General features: G+C 33.2%; 1 protein-coding gene across 2 annotated transcripts in view; it reads left to right on the top strand.

Annotated features, from left to right (window-relative positions):
• GABRA2 (gamma-aminobutyric acid type A receptor subunit alpha2) overlaps window positions 1-11849 on the top strand; it is a 119164-nt gene extending 107315 nt beyond the window's left edge. The window contains exons 8-10 of one of the 2 annotated variants that reach the window (XM_019928040.2): window positions 1262-1464; window positions 6974-7153; window positions 11354-11849. In XM_019928040.2, coding sequence (XP_019783599.1) covers window positions 1262-1464; window positions 6974-7153; window positions 11354-11650 — 680 coding nt within the window. In that variant the 3' untranslated portion in view covers window positions 11651-11849. The remainder of the gene's footprint in view (window positions 1-1261; window positions 1465-6973; window positions 7154-11353) is intronic. The other variant, XM_019928041.2, reaches the window with a different exon arrangement.
• Window positions 11850-23104: the final 11255 nt, after the last annotated feature.

The following is a 23104-nucleotide window of genomic DNA, read 5'->3' as shown; positions in this document are numbered from 1 at the left end:
GTGTGTGTGTGTGTGTGTGTGTGTGTGTGTGTACAGGTGGATATGGTTGTGTTTGTGGGTATGTGTAGGTGTATCTGGCATGTGTTCTATTTAATTATTCTCCTCTACCAAATTCTCAAAAGAAGACACCTTCTAAAACATTTCACAGTTTGATGCATGCAAACACAATGTATTTCTGTAAATGTGTTTTTTAATATTGACTCAGCAGCAGGTGAGATAAATTTATTTTTCTACTTTTTATCCCTACTACTACCATCATATTCCCAGATGCATTCACTCATGATTAAATAGAATTATTGCTATTTTGAACTTCTAACTCTATGGTAAGTGAGAAAAAAGGCTGTTTTATTTATCCTAAGGGAAAGTAAAAATTAAATATAAAAAATTTCAGTATATGAATGAACATTTCTTTAACATTTCAGTTGTCTTTTAATTTAATGTATCCCCTATGTACATAATTAATCCTCTCTTGAATCTCTGATAAACCAGGTAATTGTAGACATTTTGACCTGCTGATACTGTGACTGGCTTCTGAGTTATTGCTTTCTTTTTACTTAACCACTGTGACTTCCCAGACTATAGGCAGAAAAGCTTTATAATGCAAGGAACGAAATTACTTATTAAACCAACAAAAGTATATAATATACCTTTTTAGTGATTTAAATTTTATAAGGTTTGGGATTTAGTTGCTTGTTTTATTTTCTGAAGATTCTAAGCTGCATTATGAAAGAAATTATGTCCTCACAATGCTAGGCAATCCAGAATTAATTTCATCCTTAGGTAGCTATACTTAGAATGAAGAACTTCTTAATCATAGTTCTATTGTGACTACTAGTGTGGATGATTGGTCGTCTGCTTAGAATGATTCAAATAAATGATGAACAAATTAATGTGAGGCTTTGTGAAAGATTTTTTTTTAATTAATGTTAATGGACAATTGGTCAATTTCAAGTCCTTCTTTCCTCGTAGGAAATTCTATTTCAGTTTCACCAATCTTTCTAACCTCAACGGTATTTAAGAGAAAAAGGAGATTCATACAAACAAAAATGGAAAATGAAAGCATTTCAGAGTCATCACTTCAAAAAGTATAATAACCATTTACAATAATTAACTTTGCACTGTTTTCTTTCTGAAGATTTTTGTTTGCTTTTTTAATGGCTAGAGGTGGCACTGAAAGTACCTTTGGGAAAGAAAAAAAAAAGTATTTCCAATGCTGTCCTGCTGGTATTTGTTGATGTTTTTGCTTCCTATCTTTCTGCAGGAGTAACAACTGTTCTAACAATGACAACTCTAAGCATCAGTGCTCGGAATTCTCTCCCCAAAGTGGCTTATGCAACTGCCATGGACTGGTTTATTGCTGTTTGTTATGCATTTGTGTTCTCTGCTCTAATTGAATTTGCAACTGTTAATTACTTCACCAAAAGAGGATGGGCTTGGGATGGAAAGAGTGTAGTAAATGACAAGGTAAGTGAGAACTTCCTTCTCACCGTGATTAAGAGAATCCTCCAACAGATTTAGCTTGCAACAGATACTGTTCCTCAAAACTGACATTAAGAACATTCAAACATAAAAGATTTCTTTCAAAGTACGCTCTTGCCTGAAATCCTTTAGGAGTGCTGGTAGTATTACTTCTGTTAAAACCACTTCCTAGCATCTTTTGAGCTCTGTGTGTCAGGCACTGTGCTAAGTTTTTTAGATATGTTCTCTCATGTAATCTTTACAACTTTATAACTAGGGTTTCTTTTTAATTCTCATTTTTTTCTGATGAAGAAGCTATGGATGGCTTAGTGAGGTTATTTACGTGCTCAAGCTCACACAAGTTAATAAGTATACTTAAACCCAGATCTGCCTGACCATTAAATTCATGCTCTTAACCACGCTGGTTTATAGGAAAAAGATTTGGAAAACAAAAGTGGGCATTAACTTTCCCAGTTATAGAATTTTAGGCCCTATCAGGTGGGCTGAGTTACTCTTCACCTACCCCCATCTCTGTTGCTTGGATGTAAAAGACTGGCAGCATCGTAATCTCTCCCATGTTGTATGGAATAAGTAACTAGGTAGAAATGCCTAGACATTTTAAGTTGCTCCTGAAGTCTATAAGAGAAAAAGTATTTGTTTTGAAGATTAACTTCTTTGGTAATTATTTCAGGTGTCTATTTTTAGGTTTCAAGTACTGAAGGAAGTGGGAGTTTTGTGCATTGATAAATAGCCATTTCCTTTCTTAGTCTATAGATTATTATTCATCTGTCTTAAGAGGAGGTTTTGTATATGTCACAATGAGATATAATGTAGTCTTAATAATAGTAAAAAGTTCTACTTGGAGGGCTCCTTTTTAATAAAATATCTACCTGAATACCCTTCCATTAAATTTGGAATAACATACTTGCTGATTTTCCTTTTCAGTTCTTTGAATACAAATTTTTCTTTTCAAATTTCTATGACAATATTGCAGTTAAAGCATACAAACAGTTGACGTTATAGTTTAAAAGTCTTGCTCTTTTTCCCTAATTTTGTAAACTGTAAAAGTTCTCATAAGACTGCTGGTTTATTTCATTTTATAAGCTATGTTTTGTATACTAATAGCCAATGAGTAAATATTAAAGGGAATCTGATTAATTTTCCACGCTTAACTTCTAGGTTATTTTACCATTTCCATTGCATTTTACTGTTGATTGATGTTTTCATTCCCCATAAAATATACTGCTTTTCCATTGCTACCTATGCAATTACTTCTTTTTATATTAGTTACACATGCACTTTCATACTAACTTTTTTTGAAGATAAAATGCTTTGTAAATATGTCACAAAAGATAAATAGTGGTTTGTAGTGTAAATGCCCTGTGTAGAAATATACTGATATATTATTTTTAATGCGATGAGGGTGTCAATCAAATTGATATTGTGATTTGGCATATCAAATAATATGCCTTCTCACCCCCTGAACTTGGAAAAGAGAAGTACCTATAAATGCGAAAAACACATTCTTGATAAGCATTCTAAAAGCAATATCCTACTACTGATGAATACTGGATTTAACTCCACCCACATAGCAGATCACACATAGTGAAGCTAAATCTAGGTTGAAATCATTAATGATCCAACCTAATTTGCAGGAAAACAACTAAAAAATTTGTATTATTTCAGTAATAAGTGGTTCAAGTTCAGTGGATAAGTTAAAGGGAATCAGTCACCTTGCTTGTTCTTAATCACTTTTCCACAGCTAGAGTGCCAAGCACAGTGCCTGTCACTTAGTAGGCACTTCAGAAAGTTTCGTTGAATAAAAGAATAAATAAGTTTCTGATGTTAAATCTGGCAATGTAATACCAATGAGAAGACTTCTTTGCTTTCATGGGAGGACTTTTAAAACTTTACAGTGGTGAATTTATCAGTGGGTACTCAATCCATTTTCATGATTGAAATGAATCTGGGGAGGTATTTCCTAAACCTACCTTGGAAGTAACCAGGTCCTTAGAACTAAAAGGAAATCTAGTATAGTGCCCCAAACTAGCACGTATGCCTAAAAAAAATATTTCAGTGCAATTTACCTCTGCTTTAGTTATCCTTAGATTTAATTAAGTGGAGAACAATAATTTTCCTGAAATACAAAGTTTTTATCCATCAGCCAAATTGGCATCCTTTCAGTTTAACCAGACTGGAGGAAGTCCTCTTTTTTGAAGTCAGTAAACATGAGTAAATGCACTTAAATTATCTGTCAATCCAAAGAGTATATAAAAAGTTATTAAAGGTTTGTTAACTGGCAAGTATTAATTTGTCTCATAAGAATAATCACTCAGAGATTCATATTAATATTATATGTTTGAAAGAAAGAGATATGTATTTAACATACAGTTTTCATGTAGGTTGTGCTCTGTTGATCTTTAAAGTTAGTTTTTGCAAATAAATCCACTCACTTCCTATTCAAGACACATTTGAGCCCTCTGTTAGAAGACAAAGCCTACCTTGCTCTGTGATCTTGCACAAGTGTGTACACTATACTTTTAGCCTCAGGTGTGAAATTAGTCAACAAAATTTTATCATTCTAAAAATGTAGTGGTGGATCAAATAATCCAACTTATATGGAAGGGCAAATATTTATGCCCTTCCATATAAGAAAATATCTACTTATGCAACCTCCCAAGTTCTTCTGGAACCTTCTCTTACACCCAGTGTTCTTCCACTTCCTCAAGACTTCCACCCCATCTCTTGATTCTTTTCTTCTTGTCCCTTTTTCAATCTTGAAGCATCAGTTATTATTTTCTTCTCTCACTTCTTCAAAGCTATCTTCTCCTTTTCAACTGTCTCCTTGCTTTAAGTTTCTGAAGATGCTTAATATGTTTAATTTACCATAAAGGCAAAACCAAAACTCTCTCCAGATTGTATGTCACCCATTCCCCCATTATCAGATTCCACCCTCTTTTTCTCCATTCAAGCTTTTTGAAAACATTGCTTATAATGTGTATGTTCTCACTTCTAGTTTAATTCTCAGCTCACTGTAATTCTTTCCATTCATTGTCCTATAACTGAAGGACAGCAACGACCTCTACATTTTCAGATAAGATAATTTTCCATTCTTAAGGGATCCCCATTGAATCCATTGAATACTGTTATAGTCCAAGATTCCATTTCAGGCCCAAGTCAGCAACTTTTTCTCTTCTGTTAGGCCTTTAAAACAGGCCTTAGAATATCAACTTCCTTCCTCAAATCTTGGCAGCTACCACTATTCATTCTGTTCTTTGAGATTCTTTGCCTGAGTTCAGAGTAGATCCAATCTCCTTAGCATCTGCTGTTGTTTATCCCCAAAGATAGTCATTTACATTTATTTTATGTTTTTGTTTTTACTATTCATACGTGATTCTCACTTTAAGGATTTTACTGACAATACTTGTAGGAATGTCAGCAACACTGTTCATTATTTATTATATCCAAACAGGTAAAACCCACTCATCTTCAGCACATATACCAATGCTCAGGAAATTTCTGAACAGTTGCTCCCCACACCCCTGAATAATTGGATCACTTTATAAGTGTGTTTAGTATCCTGCTCTTTTGCATTTAATTCTTTACCACAGTTTGTAACTGCACGCTTATATACCACCTCCTTCACTGATCATGATAACAATGACCATGTTTATTTTAATAAATCATTTATCCTTGTCCCTTCGCACAGGGCCTAGTATATATTAGTTGCTCAATAAATATGGTATGAATTAATGAAGTATAACCAAATCACAACTACAGCCAACACCTTTATCTTACCTTCCACAGTTATTATCTACAGCTATACTCCATACCTTTCTTTTAACTTCCAAGCTCATATATCCAGCCTGTTCCTTAGGCATTTCTACATGAATATGACATTTCAGTCTTTACATATCTCTTTTAAAAGGTGAAAGAAACAACAAACAAAAAATCTCCTAAATGCCTACATTTTTTTTTCATATATACCTTAGTTCATGGCAAAACCTAATCTCAGAAACCAACAACTTGGAAGTTACCCTTAAGACCTAATCAGTCATTGAATGGTGTCCATTCTCCTACCTATATGTCATAGACCATGCCCTTGCCATCTCTCATTATTTTGAGACTCTTTATTCCTCATTATCTCTAAATCATGTCTCCCTTTAATCCATCCTCTATAGTAGTGCCAGAGTTATCTTTCTAAAACAGAAATCTGTTCATTTAATTTTTCAGCTCTTTAATGAATTTTTGAAAGCAATTCTTCAAGCAGCTCAGCTAATATGGTCTAAATATATAGCCTTCTCATATATTTGTTTACATGATGAATAATAAGAAATTTTGTGTGTGTGGTATTTATTGTGCACCTACTACTATGTGCCTGGGAATATCTCCATGTTAGAAATGAGGAAATATAAGATTGGTCAAGTAAAGTTACTTGCTCAGGATCACACATCTAATAAGTGGTGAATCCAAGATTGAACACAAATCTAAAGTCCATGCTCATATGCTTCCTCTAGCCATTAAAAACATCTCCCAATTCCATGCCCCTACACATCTCCATGGCATTAGATATGTTCAGCCCTCTTGCTAAAATGCCCTCTCCTTTCTTTTCTAACTGATGAACTACTTATTCCTTCAAATCTATCCAATTGTATCTAATTGCCATCCTCCCATTATCCTTCTACAGTACCTGGCATGAATTTCTTTTATGTAACCTCATTAAATTACACTTTTATTATAAACAAATCTGTTTCTAACAGTACGTTACCTGATCTAAGAGGATAATAGTTTTGTCTTATTCATTATTTCTCTGCCAATACCTGACATAGCATTTAGCACATAGTTTATTTGAATTAAATTTTTAAAAATACCTTTTGTCTCGAGATTGTTTTTATTTCTAAATCTGAGTCAGTTGTTCTACACTGGCCAAGAAAAGCATATTCTCTGGAAATACACTATATATTAAATTACTTGAAATATAGGCATAGTACCATAATATCCAAACTAACATGAAATGTGCCATTGTTTTGTGATTCACTCCATGCAATTCATAGAAAACATTGTATTTCAGGTGTTTTTATTCATTTATACGCATTTTTAAACATCATGCCTTGTTCCAAAAGCATTTCAGGCAGTTTACCAAAAGAATACATTACTTAAATTATTATAATAAGATATAAATAGAAGTAGAAAATCAGGATGAAGGAAAATAGACTGCAAATATGTCCACCATTTGGGCCAGAACATTAACTGTAGTTCATAGCTAGATTATGCTGAGATTCAAATCTTGAGCTTCTTGGCTATGAGAGTAAACCATGGGGGAAACTTATCTTTCTTAAACCAAAAAATGGATGTATAAATTTCCTCAGAAAGAACGATTGTCCTATACTAAAAATCTCTTTTTTAAACAATATCATATGGGTTTTATATTAGGGAAAGTTGGATGCTATTGCAAGTAATGTCAACATTTTCCCAGTAAAAGCAGTAATGAATTTTATATTGATGTTTCTTGTAGTCCCCTTCAATAAAAGCTGAAGGCATTACATTAATATACAACTCAGTGAAGGCAATTCTTCAAGGAGCTAAGCTAATATGGTCCAAGTATATAGCTTTCTCATGGCCCAGTTTAATCCAAGGAAAGACTTTAGAGTACTTAGAGAAGTGGATGGACTGTATAACCTTCAAACAATCTTCTGTAAGTATCACTTTTCTCAGTCAGGATGGTTAGCAGACAGTTAACAATAGCATTATCTGACAAGAGAGCATGTTGCTGTTTTACAAGTAATGGGCTTTCTAGTAGCCACAATGACTGTAAAAAAGCAACATGGTATGTAGAAAGCATAAATTTGCCACTTTGTAAACCTGGGGTTTTCTCCAAAGACTGTTGTATTTATGAGAGCTCCACTTCCTTATTCTAAGCTCCATTTCCTTATTCAGTCTCTGAGATTCTTTCCAGCTCTGAAACTATGTGATTGTTATTTTCATTTATATCCTAGGTCACTTCACTACTAGGTGTCTATATTTTAGCTAGAGCATTTGCTCAATTTACTAACACTTCATTTTATCTAATACTCCAAGAAAGCCAAAACTGGTTTGCCACGATGATGTAAGATGTTTTGATTTCTGTAATCAGGAATTTTCCAGACTTAACATTTTAATTATATATTTGGACACTCTAATAAAGTAATAACCTCAGAATATTCTGATTCTTATAAAACGTCATTTAAAAAATAGAAAGTTTAGGGCTTCCCTGGTGGCGCAGTGGTTGAGAGTCCGCCTGGCAATGCAGGGGACACGGGTTCGTGCCCCAGTCCGGGAGGAACCCACATGCCGCGGAGTGGCTGGGCCCATGAGCCATGGCCGCTGAACCTGCGCGTCCGGAGCCTGTGCTCCGCAACAGGAGAGGCCACAACAGTGAGAGGCCCACGTACCGCAAAAAAAAAAAAAAAGCAAGTTTCATTAGTATGGGTTATCTTCCCTTTTCATTCCACTTAAGTAACAGCATCCACTGATTCTAAAGCAGCATAATTTACTTTTTTTCCCCAGATAATGTATAAAAATAAATCATTTGTTGTTTTAGTGTATAGTCATATTTTCCCACTTCCTTCTTATATGTCTCAATCACAAGTGAAACAGTTTCCACAAACGTGGAAATTCCGCAGCATTGTTTTTCAGTTGAGCTTATTTTATTATTTCTCAGTCTCCTACATCTATAGATGCTGAAATTGAGGACTTTTGGGATAATTACATAATAGAATTGCAGAACACACTATTAGAATCTATTTCTATTAATCTAATAAATGGTTATTGTATTCTATAAAATACATTATATGCTTATATACATTATATATATATATATATATATATATATATATATATATATATATATATATAAAATCACAGTAATCATTCTAGTCGATGTCATTCATTTATCATGAAGCAAACATTTTTTGAGCCTGCCCTGTGCCAGGAACTTTGCTAGGAATTCTGCATTGACCAATCTCTGCAATTCGATATCAGTTTAAGTGATGTTTAGGTATAATTGAAATAATAACAATATAAACACTATATGTCAGAACTTTATGGGTTAAAAAGTCCTTTTAGAAGGTTGACCTAGTAATATAAACTTCAATTGGAAAATCTTGAGAAAAAGATACTCACAAGCTTCCTCAGAGGTAGTCACGAGGCATGCTCCAAGCAGAGGTTTGGAAGCCACACACATTTGAGTTTGTGTGCTTTTTTAGCCACTTAGTAGACAGGAGACCTGGTCATGTCACAAAAGCTCTTTAGCTTCTGTTTCTGATTTTGTAACTTGGGGTTACAACATAGAACTTACTTCTTATCCAGTAGTGAATTTTGTCAGCAATGACACCCTTAGGCTTAACACTCAACCTGACGCATCCTAGGGCTCACAGGGTGTTAGTTATCATCGCTACCAGTTAGATGCTTGAGGATTACCCTCCATGTGTAACATGAGAAAAGATGTTTTATAGCTTTCATAAAGCTACAAATGGTAATCCCTTACCCCTTTTCCTTTTTTCCTCCAGCCAGTTCTGGAAGAATGCCTTATCAGCAAGGGAAAGAGGTGAGGGAGAAACCCAGTGTCAGTGAAGGACAGGAAACGTGGGCCTGTTTACAGATCCTCCTGGGCTTTCAGAGGCCCTTTGTTATCTTATTTTACTTGGACATTGTGAGATACTGATACTTGAAATTCTGTTCTAGGTCAGTTGGTCCTATAAATCTGTTGATTTACACTATTCACTATTTTGGATAATTCATTGCTTGCTCAAATTTGTTTGCATTTAGATAACTAGCAATGAGTTTGTATTAATACAGAAGTGCAGTTAAATAGTTTTCCAGGTTTCATTAAATATTATTATTTAATGTTGAGTAAATATTTTCAGGTTTCATTAATTTGGTTACATATTACCTGCCTACTTCATGGAAGGAATCATGCTAAGGTTATAATGGTGAACAAGACAGAAATAGCACTAGCCTTCATTGAACTTAGATTCTAATAGGAAAGGAAGATGTCAGTCAAATAATCACACAACTAAAGAAAGAATTTACTCATTTTGAAAAATGACATGATGGAAGTAAACTGGGTGCTCTAAAAGAGTATAGATGGGGAGCCAGGATGACATTAGATAGAGTGGTTAGGAAGTACTTTCTGAGGAAATGACACTTCAACCAAGACCACAATATGAGAGGGTATTGATCATGTGGAAAATGGGATGCAGGGAAGCCTTTCCAGGATGAGGAAGTGAAAACACTAGGTGGCATTTCAGGGGACTCCGTGCTCCGGTTCTTTATGTCTCAATGCAGAAAGAATTAAGTGAGAGACAAAGAGATAGATAAGACGTGATGTATTAGAATAGGATGCTTGTGAGGATTACAAGCAGGCAGGCCAGAGGGTGCTGTGCCCCAAGAACTTAGCAGGCTACATTTTTATAATCAAAGGAACAGTGGGAGGGGGAAAAAACCCCTTCTTCCTCATTCTTGAGTAGATGTCATGCTTCTATCATCAATTCCTCCTCCATGTCAGGCAGGGGAGTTTTCTTGTCCCTACATGGTCAAGCTGGGACTGTCATGCCTCAATGGAAATGAGCAAAAAGGCAGTAACTTGTGCTAAAAATGTGAAATCATCTCAGGTTTTAGTATGTCACCTTTCCGTATATTTTTGTTTTTAGTGTGCATATAGGAACGTGTCCTAGGAAACATTAATTTACTGAGCTCACTGGGTAGGATGTGGGTCTCATGCCACCATCGTTTTATTGTTTTGGGGCATGTCTCGTGCTTCTGTTTCATGGTTTTGTTGCTAAGCAAGCCTGCTTGGTTTTGTGGCTAAGCAAACCTACTTTCTAGAGTGTCCATTAACTTACAGGAGTCTCCCATAATTTTTTCTTTACTTACAGTCCCCTAGTGGGATTAACTATTTAATTACCTACTTTGTCCCTTTACTCTGGCCCTATCGGACATAGCATAGCCAAAGGCATCAAACAAAGAAGTCCTCCAAATGCAAGTTATTTCAGTGAGACTGGTATATAATGAACAAAAAAAGACACCATGGCAGGAAGTGTTGATTTTATTCTAAGTTTCATGAGATGGTATTTAAGAGATTTAAGCAGACAGGTGACCTCATCCAATTTATGTCTTTAAAAAGTCCCCATGGGGGTTGTAGTTTGACTAATGATTGGATGAGGTCAAGCCAAGTGGAAGAGTACAAAGGAATGCTGCTTGGTCCAGGCAGGAGAAAACTGTGACCCAGACTAAAGTGGGTGAGAACTGAACTGGGAAGTATGAGGAGAAACATGTGGATGAGCTAGGCAGAAATCCAAAAGTTTGTATTTCATCTTCCTTCTATGTTCTTAGTATTTATTACACTAACATCTGTATATGGATACAATTTCCTACCATCTGAGTAAAACATTACTGTATGATTTTGACATGAAGGGGAGAAATCCTGTTATCAAGTTAAAGAAATTAAATTATTAATTCAAAATTTGAGCTCATTCACTGTAGATGATCATTTCTCACGTTAAATTATGTCTACATTTCATTTATTCATTCACACATTCATTCAACAAATATTTGAGTGACTTGTAAGAGTCAAAAATGTGTCATTTGTTAAAGTTGTATTTTTGATTGTCAGTGATCCATGTAAACAACAAGAAAATGGTTCTCCAGGAAAATGATATCATTGATTTACTCTGGGGGTTTCCTCTCCCTCATGGTTTTAGGACTTAATAAACTACATTTATTTCCCTAAATTCCTTCTTTCTAATGGATAATGATGCTTATCAAGATACTTTTCTTCAGAATTTGAACTGGAGTTTGGAAAATATTAAGAAGCAGTCTCAACCCACCTTCTGTTAATTCTTGTATTTTTCAATAGAAAAAAGAAAAAGCCTCTGTCATGATACAGAACAATGCTTATGCAGTGGCAGTTGCCAATTATGCCCCGAATCTTTCAAAAGACCCAGTTCTCTCCACCATCTCCAAGAGTGCAACCACGCCAGAGCCCAACAAGAAGCCGGAAAACAAGCCAGCTGAAGCCAAGAAAACCTTCAACAGTGTTAGCAAAATTGACAGAATGTCTAGAATAGTTTTCCCAGTTTTGTTTGGTACATTTAATTTAGTTTACTGGGCTACATACTTAAACAGAGAACCTGTATTAGGGGTCAGTCCTTGAATCTAGACACAGGTTGTCTTTGGGATGTATAGCAACATTAAACCTGGTTTGTTTTGCCATGTACAGTCTGACTAATAACTGCTAATTTGTGAACCAACATGTACAGTATGTATATAGCAACATAGCTTATAGACCTCTAATAGAGACACGCATTTGCTAACTTGTGGTACTGCAGGCAGAAAGCACCCCATGCCCAAAAAGCCATTGCCTTTTGAAAAGATTTACCCTAGGAACTGGTTTAAAGTGGATTTCAGATGACCTGATTTATTTTCTCTTTTCCTAACAGCGATGAAAATGGAGATCCTACACCACATTTTATGGACCCTTTTGATTTAGGTCTTACATAGGAGTATTTTCTACTGTTGCCTAACTATAACGTAAGGTAACATTGTCGTTCCAAGATGAATTCCTCTAAATAACAGAACCTCATATCTGCAACATCAGTTCCCTTCCCAAGTGCTCAGAATCCCTGCTAGTATAATTGGAAGCTTAGTACACATCAGAAGAGAAACTAGAGATTTGAAATCAGCTTTTAATTACCCTGTAGAGTGTCCATAGCCATGTACATATTACAGCATGACAAATTCAAATAATTATGAGTCACCCTGACAAGATGTTCATTATGCCTAGAATTTAATAACTATTGGAATGTCGTGGATATGACATTTTTAGCATTAGAGTTTATTTGAAAGTAATAATTGAAATCCTACAGATTATTTTAATCATTGGAAACTACCTTAAATTAAAAAGAAAAAGACAATAAATAGGTCTTACTCTTTCCAGTATGTGTTGTATTGAAATTGATCAGCTAAATTTTCTTGGTGCTGGAAACTGGAAAAAACATCCAGTTTGGCTGCTGTGGAACAACATTCATACTGGATTAGAAAATTGTGCCAAAAACTCCCATCAATGAGAATTCATAGGAGTCACAGAATATATATAAGCACTTCTATGATTCTCTCCTTTCCTGTTTACTGCAAATTCTGCCTTAAGGCTTCTTTTCATCAGGACTCAGAAGCCACTAATTACAAAGGAAAGGGCAGTTAATTGGCACATTTTTCTGTCTTGAAAGCAGCTCTTTCAGATAAGAATTAATGTAAATCTGCTTTTGTAAATTGCAACTTTAAATTTCTCTGACTCAAATTTGCAGCTTTGTATACCTGAAGAGGTTTTGGTAAGAGTTGAACATTTTTAAACTGAAACTTTAAAGCATCACCAACAGATTGCGGATTAGTTCACATGCACAGACATCACACACACACACACACACACACACACACACACACACGCACACACACAATTAGCTCAATTAGGATACACACACAAACATGTAGCTAAATTAGAAACCACAATTTTCAATTTTATATAATTACTAATTATTAATGAGTAAAATTCATTTTCCTTTCAGTATTTAAAAAATACTCTTTATGTCCCTGAGATATGTTAATAGAAATTAATAGTTGTGTCTCATGCCTAGATTCAACATTTTGGGCAAACTTAAAATCCTTTTGACTCACATATACATTAGCAGTTATTAGTTGACTTTTACTAATAGATACACCTATATGATGGTGTTTTTGTAGAAACGTAAGTAGTCAAATAGTGGCATTTCTTGCAGTTTTGTACAGTATTTCAGTATAGTGCATAAATAGGTATGTTCATAAAATCAATAAAAGGAGTATCTTATGGAAATAAGCAAAATCACAACAAAAACTGCTATTTCTTTGCCTCGTTTAAATTTTATTTTTTTTCATTTTCTTTTGTTTCAGTGTGATTCTGTTATGTGCTTTGCATGATTGTATTAATACCAAGGTCACAAATGCATCTTATTAACAGAATTTGCGGTGAAGACAGCCTTGACATTAAAAATTCCCTCACGAAAAGTAATCCATAATCCTTAATAAAATAAATTTGTTACATGAGCCAATTAATGTATTTCTTTAATTCCCTTCCAAAAGCATCTTCTTTGTCATCTAAATTGTTTTTAAAAGTGCACTTTATTCATACACTGGAATGGAAGATAACCTATTTTCTTACACATTTAAATATATCATAGCTCTTCTGGGCTGTTTGGGGAAGGGTATGGTAGTCTAAGACAGTACACAATGCCTGAAGACAAGCAATAAAAAATGCTTTGTATGGTATGTATTGTTTGACACTTTAAATATTGTTCTTATAAGTTCTGCATTTCCCCCTTAATGTGTGACTATACATTATAAATTTATAAATATGTACATATGTAAAAGTATTTGTGAATAGCAGTTTCTGTAGGACAACAGAAAAGACTCATCTGTACCTTTGGCAAAAGGCTGCACCTGCATTGATGGTACCTGTTTTATTAAAATTTATGGTAGATTGACCAGAAAAGTTATCATTATTGTTATTTTTATTTTTACTTCCAACTGTTAAAATCTAATTTGAGCCTAATGATATCCTGACGGTTGAGATATTCCAATAATGTGGATCAGGATTTTCTATTATTTCTCTTACTTTCGTGGAATTTTTTCTTACACACTTCTTAATCTTTTAAAGTTTATATAAATTGAAAGGAGCTTTTAGTCTTGCTGGAGAGAGGGAGGATGCTCCATGGAAAAGGATTTTAAATTATAGAAGCAGAGTCTTTACAATTATTCTCCCTTCCATAAATCATTTTAAAAACACAAAAAAGTTACATGGATTTATTAAAATAAGATTAATTTTTTGGGAAACATTTTTAATAAACTAACAATTGTCTCTTTGGCTCATAATATTATGACTATTTTATGCAGCTGTATATTGAGATAAAGAGTTATGGTATGTACAAAATGTAGATAAATACATGTACATATATAGAGATATAATCTCATTATTGTATAGTTACTGCTCTGATTAAGGTAATGTTTGTTCAACAAAAATTTTTTACCTCCTACTATTAGCCATGCCATCTGGATGGTGTCACTACCACTCACATCACATCCACAGAATTCAGTTGAAAATCAAAGTGCATCTCATTCTTATAAAGACTTTAAATAAAAGACCAAATGTAATATATAACTTAATTTAGCACTGAGAGTTGTTTATTGAGCTATGAGATCACGAGTGTGGTAAGATGGTGACTGTTTTGCTCTTTTCTTCTATTTATGTTTCTATTTGTTTGAATATAAAATGGAACTAATATAGAACCATCTAATAATTTTTTTTAAACTTCAGTGATTTTTAAAGTGCCAATCTTCATGTTTAGCAGTCTTTTCAGGGATCTCTCTATTTCGAATTTATCTCAGGTTTGGATAAATGATCCCCCTGAGCCACATTTCCAGTTTTTTTGAATAGTTCATAGTTTGTTTAAAAAGAGCACAAAAGCTATTACTTCACTCACAGTTTTTGGTATATATACATATATATATGTGTGTATATATATATATATATACATATATATGTGTGTGTGTATATATATATATATATATATATATATATATATATATATATAAAGTTTTTATGATGTGGCTCTTTTCATATTGCTGGTTGAAGGAACTCAACTCTGCCATAATATCATAGGTTCTAAAAGGGCAGAGAAGCTCTATGGAGCCTATGGATGTTGTACTTTGACACAGCCTGTCATCATCCCAATGGGAGGATAAGGGAAGTAGCTCAGGTCCACCTTCTGCAAAGTCATGGCTCTTCATTATCTATTAAGAATTTTTTTTCAAATGCTTCATATTTGTTACCCTCAGACAATGCCTGTGAAACATCAACATTTTTATGACTTATTTTGAAATTTGGGACCATATTAATAGCTTTATTATACTGGTGTTCTTGTTATTCGTCTTCTGGCATTCCTATATCCATCTGCATATGTTTGAAGTAATTCTCAGATTTTTTTCCTATAAAAAGATTCAGAATTTCAAGAGAATTATGAGTTGACTGATTGCTACCCTGTAGTGCACTTATTTTCTTTTTAATTGAGGTCTTATGGGAACCTTGGGCTTACCTTTTCTTAATCCAAAGTATCCAGAAGCATAAAATTAAAACTGGGGTGGGGTGTGGTTATTTTTAACACTTGCATGCTTAGGAACCAGAGACACTGAATCAAAATCATAACAGTGTGGACAAGACAAATTATGATATTTTTCTCTATTGAATTCATGCTTTAAGAAATGAAATTCAGCATTTAATAAAATTCTTAATATCCATAATCTTGTGTTATCAACATTTATATGAAAGATACTAATCTTTTCCATTAATATTTATGCACTCATATTTTCATCAAACTCAAAAACAAATTCAAGACTTCAAAAACGGGGGAAAAAATCAAAGAGAAAAACCCACTTGAAAAATGTCTGTTGCTAGTTAAACCTAATGAGGCATTTCCCCTTTTTAATTTCTAAGAAAGGTGAGAAATTATACATACATAAGTATATACAGAGATATTTAACAGTCATGATTCTATCAAGGTAAGCATCATGATTAAAATACTAAGATAGATTAAGTTCATGTGAAAGGCATTTGGGAAAGGTAATGAAAATCTATTTCTTATAAGAATTTTATATCGTTTTTCTCAAAAATTCTTAATTATCCAACATATTTAGACCACAGTTTTCAACCTTATTTAGGTAAAATATTGTATTTTTGCCTGTTTTTATGATGAACTTTTTTTAATACATGTAATTATATACCCCATTTCAAACCACTTTACGTTGAAGTTAATACATAATATCAGTTAATATTGCCAGTAGGGAAGAACAAAGAACAGGTTTGTGTGTCAGTTTAAAGTAATACTTTCAAAGAACCTTTAATAAGGTCTTAGCTTTGATTAGAAGTAGGGGTGTGTGTGTGTGTGTGTGTGTGTGTGTATCTGTGTGTATTTTCCAGGTATAAAAGAATATTTTGAGAAATTTATGAAATCTAAACAATTTATTTTATAATGGATCTAATTCCAAACATAGCTCTTATTAAACTAGTGATTAATTTAGTCGATAGAATAGTTTTTTTTCAATAGATCCAACCAATTTATTCATTGGAATTTAGTCTTGAGCCCTATATATTCTTAAAAAATATCCTTCCTACAAGGGTGTCAACATTTTTCTGATGTATTTCTGGTTGGCTCTTTTGAGCCATTAAATTCAAAATGATATCACAATTGTGCTGATAAGGTAAGATAGAAAAATCTTTGAATTCCAAGTTTCTCAATGGAGGTTTGTTAAAGCCTCCATTAAATTTAATATCCTGTTGATCACTTGTAAATACCAAGTCATCTACTGTATTTGTCTCTGGTTAATTTTATATCTTTTTGAATTGTACAGCAACAAAGAATCCCTTTTTGTAAAACTAGCTATTCACTAATATTGTTTACAATTTAGTTTCTGGGAATATATTACATTTTTCTTCTTTGGTCCATAGGTATAATAATGTATAAAAAATGATTACAGTTGATTAAGCACACAAAATAATAAGCACTTCCCTCTTTATTTTATTTTTCTTCTTTTTTAAAAAAAATTTTTGACAGTTTTGTGTTAGGGGTTGGAGAGATTTTGTTTTTATTTGCCATATTGTTGGTTTTATAACTTTTAAAACATGAACTTCAAGGATTATGTATTGATTTCATTAGTTTGTTGCAAATTACTGTTTATAGAAAGAAGTCTAATCTGACACCATATAAATACCAGTATTGGCACTGTAAGTGTTAAATTAGCTTAGTTGGTATAAAAATTAGCTTAGTTGGTATAAAAATTTGTTTCTCATGCTTTGTTTTAGAAGACTTATTTTACCACAACAAGTTGCCAAATGCAAGCCTGTATTATTGGATAGATAAGTGTAACTCCAACAAAATTGATTTATGAAAACAAATGGTATTAGGAAAGCAAAACAAAAGTGTTAGACAGAATTACATTAGGGATAATGGCTTAAAGATTTGTTCCCAATTACTTATTTTTAAATATTCAACACAGTAGTTGAAGCAGTTGGCTGTGTTTTAAACCCAGCATAATATGTGAACAAGTTTAATGTATGATTGGAAAGGCCTAAATGAAACTGAACTTTGAGTTACAGTTTTCATGAATTAAACATTACCATCCATGGATAAGTCCTTGATTGTTGATCTTGGGTGCCTGCTCCATAATGGATTTCAGATTTATTGGTATCTCATTTTTTTCAAGATTCTCTTGAGCAGATACAAATTCAGGTTTTAGGGTGCTCCAAATAGAGGAATGTGACCTTTCATGAAATATTCCCTTTAGAGGTCACATGCATGGGAACTTAAGAAAGCTTCATACTTGTTGCTAAATTAGAAAAGTAAAAAACAAAAAGGAAAGGAATGTTTTCCTCTTGCTACACATTAATAATACAATCACATGCATAGATAATGCATGATAAAGCTCCAAAACTAAACTTTGAGTATTCATTAATTTTAAATTTTCAGGGTGACAGTACGCTTGTATGGTAAGTTTTCTTGTTTGAAAAAATCATTCTGAAGCTAATTATATTTGTAATTTGTGACCTTGCTGTAATTGGGAAAAGTCATTTTTTATGTATGTAAGATAACTTGACCCTTATTGAATGTGTCAGTATGCTTGCTGTTTAAACATTCTTAATTAATCACATGCAGATTAATGCTAAACATTATCTTTTTGTACTTATTAAAATTAATTTAAATATATTTGATCTGAAAATTGTGTTTTTTATACTCTAATCATTCATTACGTGTTTGCTTACAAGAATTGAATTTATTGTAAATGTGACTTTTTTTATATTGGGATATAACACTAATATTTTATAATAGTGATTTTAAATTTTATTGGTTTCTTAAATTTCTTTTTAAAATAAAAAGGTTATAGGGTGAGAGGAAAAGTCCAAACCTACCCTGAAATTTTAGGGGGGGTATCACAAATTGTTAATGTTGATCTCTTTAACACTTTAAGAGAGTGGTGCTATGGAAAATATTAAAGTTCACCCAGAAAATTAGCTCCCTTCTATCATAAAAAGGGTCACATTTACATGAAACTTCTAAATAAAATAAATAAGATTTTCTTTTTTTTAGATAGACTCAAGTTCATCATTCTATTTATTAAGCAGAAATCTTGCAGTTTTCTTGTTGGATCTATTCTCTTAATTTAACGCAATATAGTTGACATGAGTTCCTTTGCTATTATTGCTAATATCACTGAAATTAAATGCTTTTGGATGTCAAAAAGGTATAATAACAAGGCAATTTTTTATCAACATGGTAAGTTCTCATACAGTATTTTTCAACCCTAGCCACAGTTTATAATTACCTAAGGACTTTTCAAAAACATTCGTCCAAAAAAAAAAGAAAAAAAACATTCGTCCTACCCCAGTCAGAATCTTGAGAGAGGAGGGGTTATGAGAAATTTTTTAAACTCCCCCAATAATTCTACTCTACAGCCATGTGCCAACATGTTTTCATTTTATAAACCTATCATGGACTCTAATCTGTTTCTTTCTTGGAGACTTCTGCTTGCTTTTCCTATAGCTCTTAGTTTAGTCTATAGTTTAGTCTTAGTAAAGAAAAAAAGAAACAAACATAAAGTTAAATGAATGTAACAACTTAGTTTTTTACAAAATATAGTGAATTTAAGTGAAGCTATCAAATTTATGTAATAAAGTATGCATTCTTGAAATTTTACTATTTAATCAATTAATTAAAGTTACTCTTACTCTTAATTTTTACCCCATAGACCTGCAGTTAATTATGAACAATGTGAGTATATGTATTAAAAATGTACACTCTAATTGTCATTTTCAGCCTACACTTTTTAATCAAATATTTAAAAAATTATGTATTCTAACATTTTTTAAACTATTTGCCTGGAGGGAAGTATATTCCACTTAAATAATGAGGTGAATATTTATCACTTCAAATTCACATCTCAGTTAAATTATAGCCACAAAGCCACATTCTTCAACATCATTCAGCTAGTTTCCCCAATATCAATTTATACTCCAGGCATTGTCAAATTCATGTAAATAAAAGCATTCTATAAATGGAAGCATTTATGTCATCTTTGCTCTGAAGAATTCAGAAAGGGAGGAATGGAGGTTTCAAATGGTTTTCTACGGCATTAGAAGTTTTGCCTCATCTTTAAATTGTAAAACCAAAGAAACTGCTGAGAAAGCAGCAAGACTCAAAAATGGTAATTCTTGAAGACTGTTGCACTGCCAAATGGAAAAGGTTTTATATTCTTGGGCCAATATTAACTCTTGGAAGTTCTCAGATACAGATAGAAAACTAGAAAAATGGGAAGCCAGATGCAAGTAGTAAAAATAGCACTAAATCCCTCAATTGCCTCTTCAGAAAATGTTGAATTATATCCAGTGTTCTGGTTTAAGAAATCAGGGAAATGGGTATTTTTAAAATTTAATTAAAAATTGGAGCTTAATTACTTAGGGTTCATTTACCTGGAAAATTCACTCCTGTGGAACAGCTTATTCCATAAGTGGCTTGAAATGTTATAACATTTCTTCCATGAATCAATAAAAATAATCTTATGGAGAATTTCTAAATCATGTCTTAAGATGTAGAATAATGAAAAAATGTAAACTAATAATTGAAGCATATCAGTTTTGAATAGCTCTTGAACTTACTGTTTGAAAGCTAGTTTTACTTTCTAACTAAAATACACATGGAATGCCAGATAAATAGAAAAATGAAAGAGTTTATCAATATTTTAAAGTCATTATGCTTGTCCCCTAAACCAGCTTACAGGAAGATTTCACAATGAGTGTGTATAGGGTCACCCTAAGGCTTCTCTCAAAGTCCAATCCATTCCAGACAACTGAATTTGTACCAGAGGAGAAAAATGTTTATAATTCTCTAATTTTTAAAAACTTTACCTCATACTGATCATTGCATTCCTCTTTTTCATTTTCTGGTATCCTATCCCGTAATTATATTGAACTTTTTTTAGGTAAGTTTAGGTAGTTTCAAAGTTCAGATAGAGTATTTTACTGAAAATCGTATCTTGCTTACTGACAGTCAGTATCTTAGCCACCATTTCTTTGACTAAGAACACGAGCAACTTCCAACTAGTCTGAGCACAAAAGGAACTCAGGGAAAGGATATAAGATGTCCCATAGTGAGCAATAAAGCCCCTGAACTCAGGGAAGTTAGGACTGGCTTTTGGATTTTACCAATGTGCTGGAGTAACAAGACTCACTGCCTATGTAGTTTAATTCAAATTCTTGAGTAAAATAATTTGATAGGATCAGTTTCATTCAATCAGTTATATGATCTAGAGTAAAAAAGATAATAAGCACATTTGCTGGGCCCACCTCTCTGCAGGAAGAGAGGCTGTGCCCATTGAAGAGAGGCAAAGCTTCAGCATATACCTCAAAACATTGGCTATTACATTTAAGCAATTGTTTTTTTTTACTTTGAAAATCTCCAAAAATGAAAATAAAATTTAAAAATATATAAAAAAGAGGGGAAAAAAGACTATCACACTCAATACTCATGTAAGTGACTGTATTTTCCACTTGATAGAATTCAACTACTAAAGGATGATATAATTTATAATTGAACTGTTAGTATTTATAGGTCTGCATAGTGTATATTACATAAAAATACAAACTAACATGTAGAAGCCCAAAGAGCACATGTATTTCATATATTTTGCTATATACATCTTTATCATCAAAGTTACTCATGTCTAGTTTACACTGAGCTGACAGGCCATCTTCTTTACTACATTCGCAATTGCCTCATCAGCACAGTGTCTCAATAAGTATGGAGGTAATTTGATTGGTGGCTCAGGTAAATGCGTCATGACTGACAAGTTGGGTCCTCCTAGAGGACAAAATGTTTTTTTTATCACCAAAGGAATTTATTAGAATTTATATTCTGATAGAAAAAGTGCTTCTTATTAGAAAAGTGAAAACAAAGTATGTCTTTATCACAAGATGTAGGAGAGGAATATTCCATAAGTGTCCGTTTTTTCCTCGTTTTTTGTCGTAAAATATACATAACATAAAATTTACTATCTTAACCACTTTTAAGTGTACAGTTGAGTGGTATTAAGTATATTCACACTGTTGTGCAGTCGTCACCACCATCCATCTCCAGAACTCCTTTCATCTTGCAAAACTGAAACTCTGGATCCATTAAACAATAACTCCCCATGACCCCTTGCCCCTCACCCCTGGCAACCATCACTCTTATTTGTCTTACCTCCCCTTTTCCACCATGTCCCAGCCTCTGGTAACCCCTATTCTATTCTCTATTACCATAAGTTCAGCTTTTAAATTTTTATTTTATTTTTTTTAGATTCCAAATATAAGACAATTTTTACATCACCTTTGCTCTAACAGATTCAGAAATGGAGGAACTGAGGTTTCAAAGGATGTTCTATGGAGTTAGAAGCTTTACTTTCTCTGTTTCCTATCTTAAATGATCCAGGACTGGAAGGAGACTGAGGATTAATGTCAAACAGAAATCATTCTGGCAAATAATATTCCAGGACAATTACAAACAATCAACAGATTCAAAATTGTAGGAACAAGATCAAAACAAAAGGGTGAAGAGATGAGCAGAACTGATGTGGAATTGGAACATGTGTTATAAATGATGGAAATCAAGTCCCTGTTGATGACCAAGAATGGAACTAGAATATCTTCCTATCTTCATTACCCATTATGCTCATAATGCATGCTGGGTAACAGTAGTGATAGGTATAATAGACAAAAATGAAATAAAGTTGGAATTTGAGAAAAGATAAGTAGCAATCAAGATTTGAAGACTTGGTCTTCCCTGTTTCCACAAACTAGGACTTGCCATTTACCCTTAATATAAATTTTACAGCTAAATGTGTATTTGGTATATTACTGCTTCTTTATTCAAAGATTATAATTAGGGTGCTTTTTATACCATATAAGAAATTTTGATACAGGAATAGTGATCACATCCTACATGTTTAATATAAGCTTAATTTATCTGATTAGCATATTTCAAGGTAGTACAGTACTAATTTCTGAAAGAATGATTTTATAATTTCACTTTCTGCACAGAAGAATGAAGTTCTATTTATACAGGATGTCACTATTAATGACTTGTTATTGAACATACATTATTATAATTTCTATAATATTGAACTTCAGTACTTTAAATTTGATGGAGTTATAGCTAATTTTGTAATAACAATAGAACTGAACACTAGATAATAATTTATTATTTGATTTGAGCAAAGCATAGACAAACTTTGATAACACTTTGTAAACATATATTGAGCAAAATTAGGCTCCACATCGTTTCTTGTTTGCCTTTCTCAGCTATCCCACTAATAGGCATTGCACTGGAGGAGAGAAGTCCTGTTTCATACCCAACTCTTTATCTGGTGAAGCTAGTACTATTTCCACATCCTTCCCACCGACCTAGACTCTGAATGAAAATCCGAGTCACCTTTGTGGAAAACCTGTACCTGATTGCATGTGCTGTGCTCATCACTGGGCTCCTATGTGACCCAGGAT

Source organism: Tursiops truncatus, chromosome 5 (genome assembly GCF_011762595.2).
Source record: "Tursiops truncatus isolate mTurTru1 chromosome 5, mTurTru1.mat.Y, whole genome shotgun sequence".
Lineage (NCBI taxonomy): Eukaryota > Metazoa > Chordata > Mammalia > Artiodactyla > Delphinidae > Tursiops > Tursiops truncatus.
Note: the sequence above shows the minus strand (reverse complement) of the source record. Positions and strands in the feature narration are given on the sequence as shown.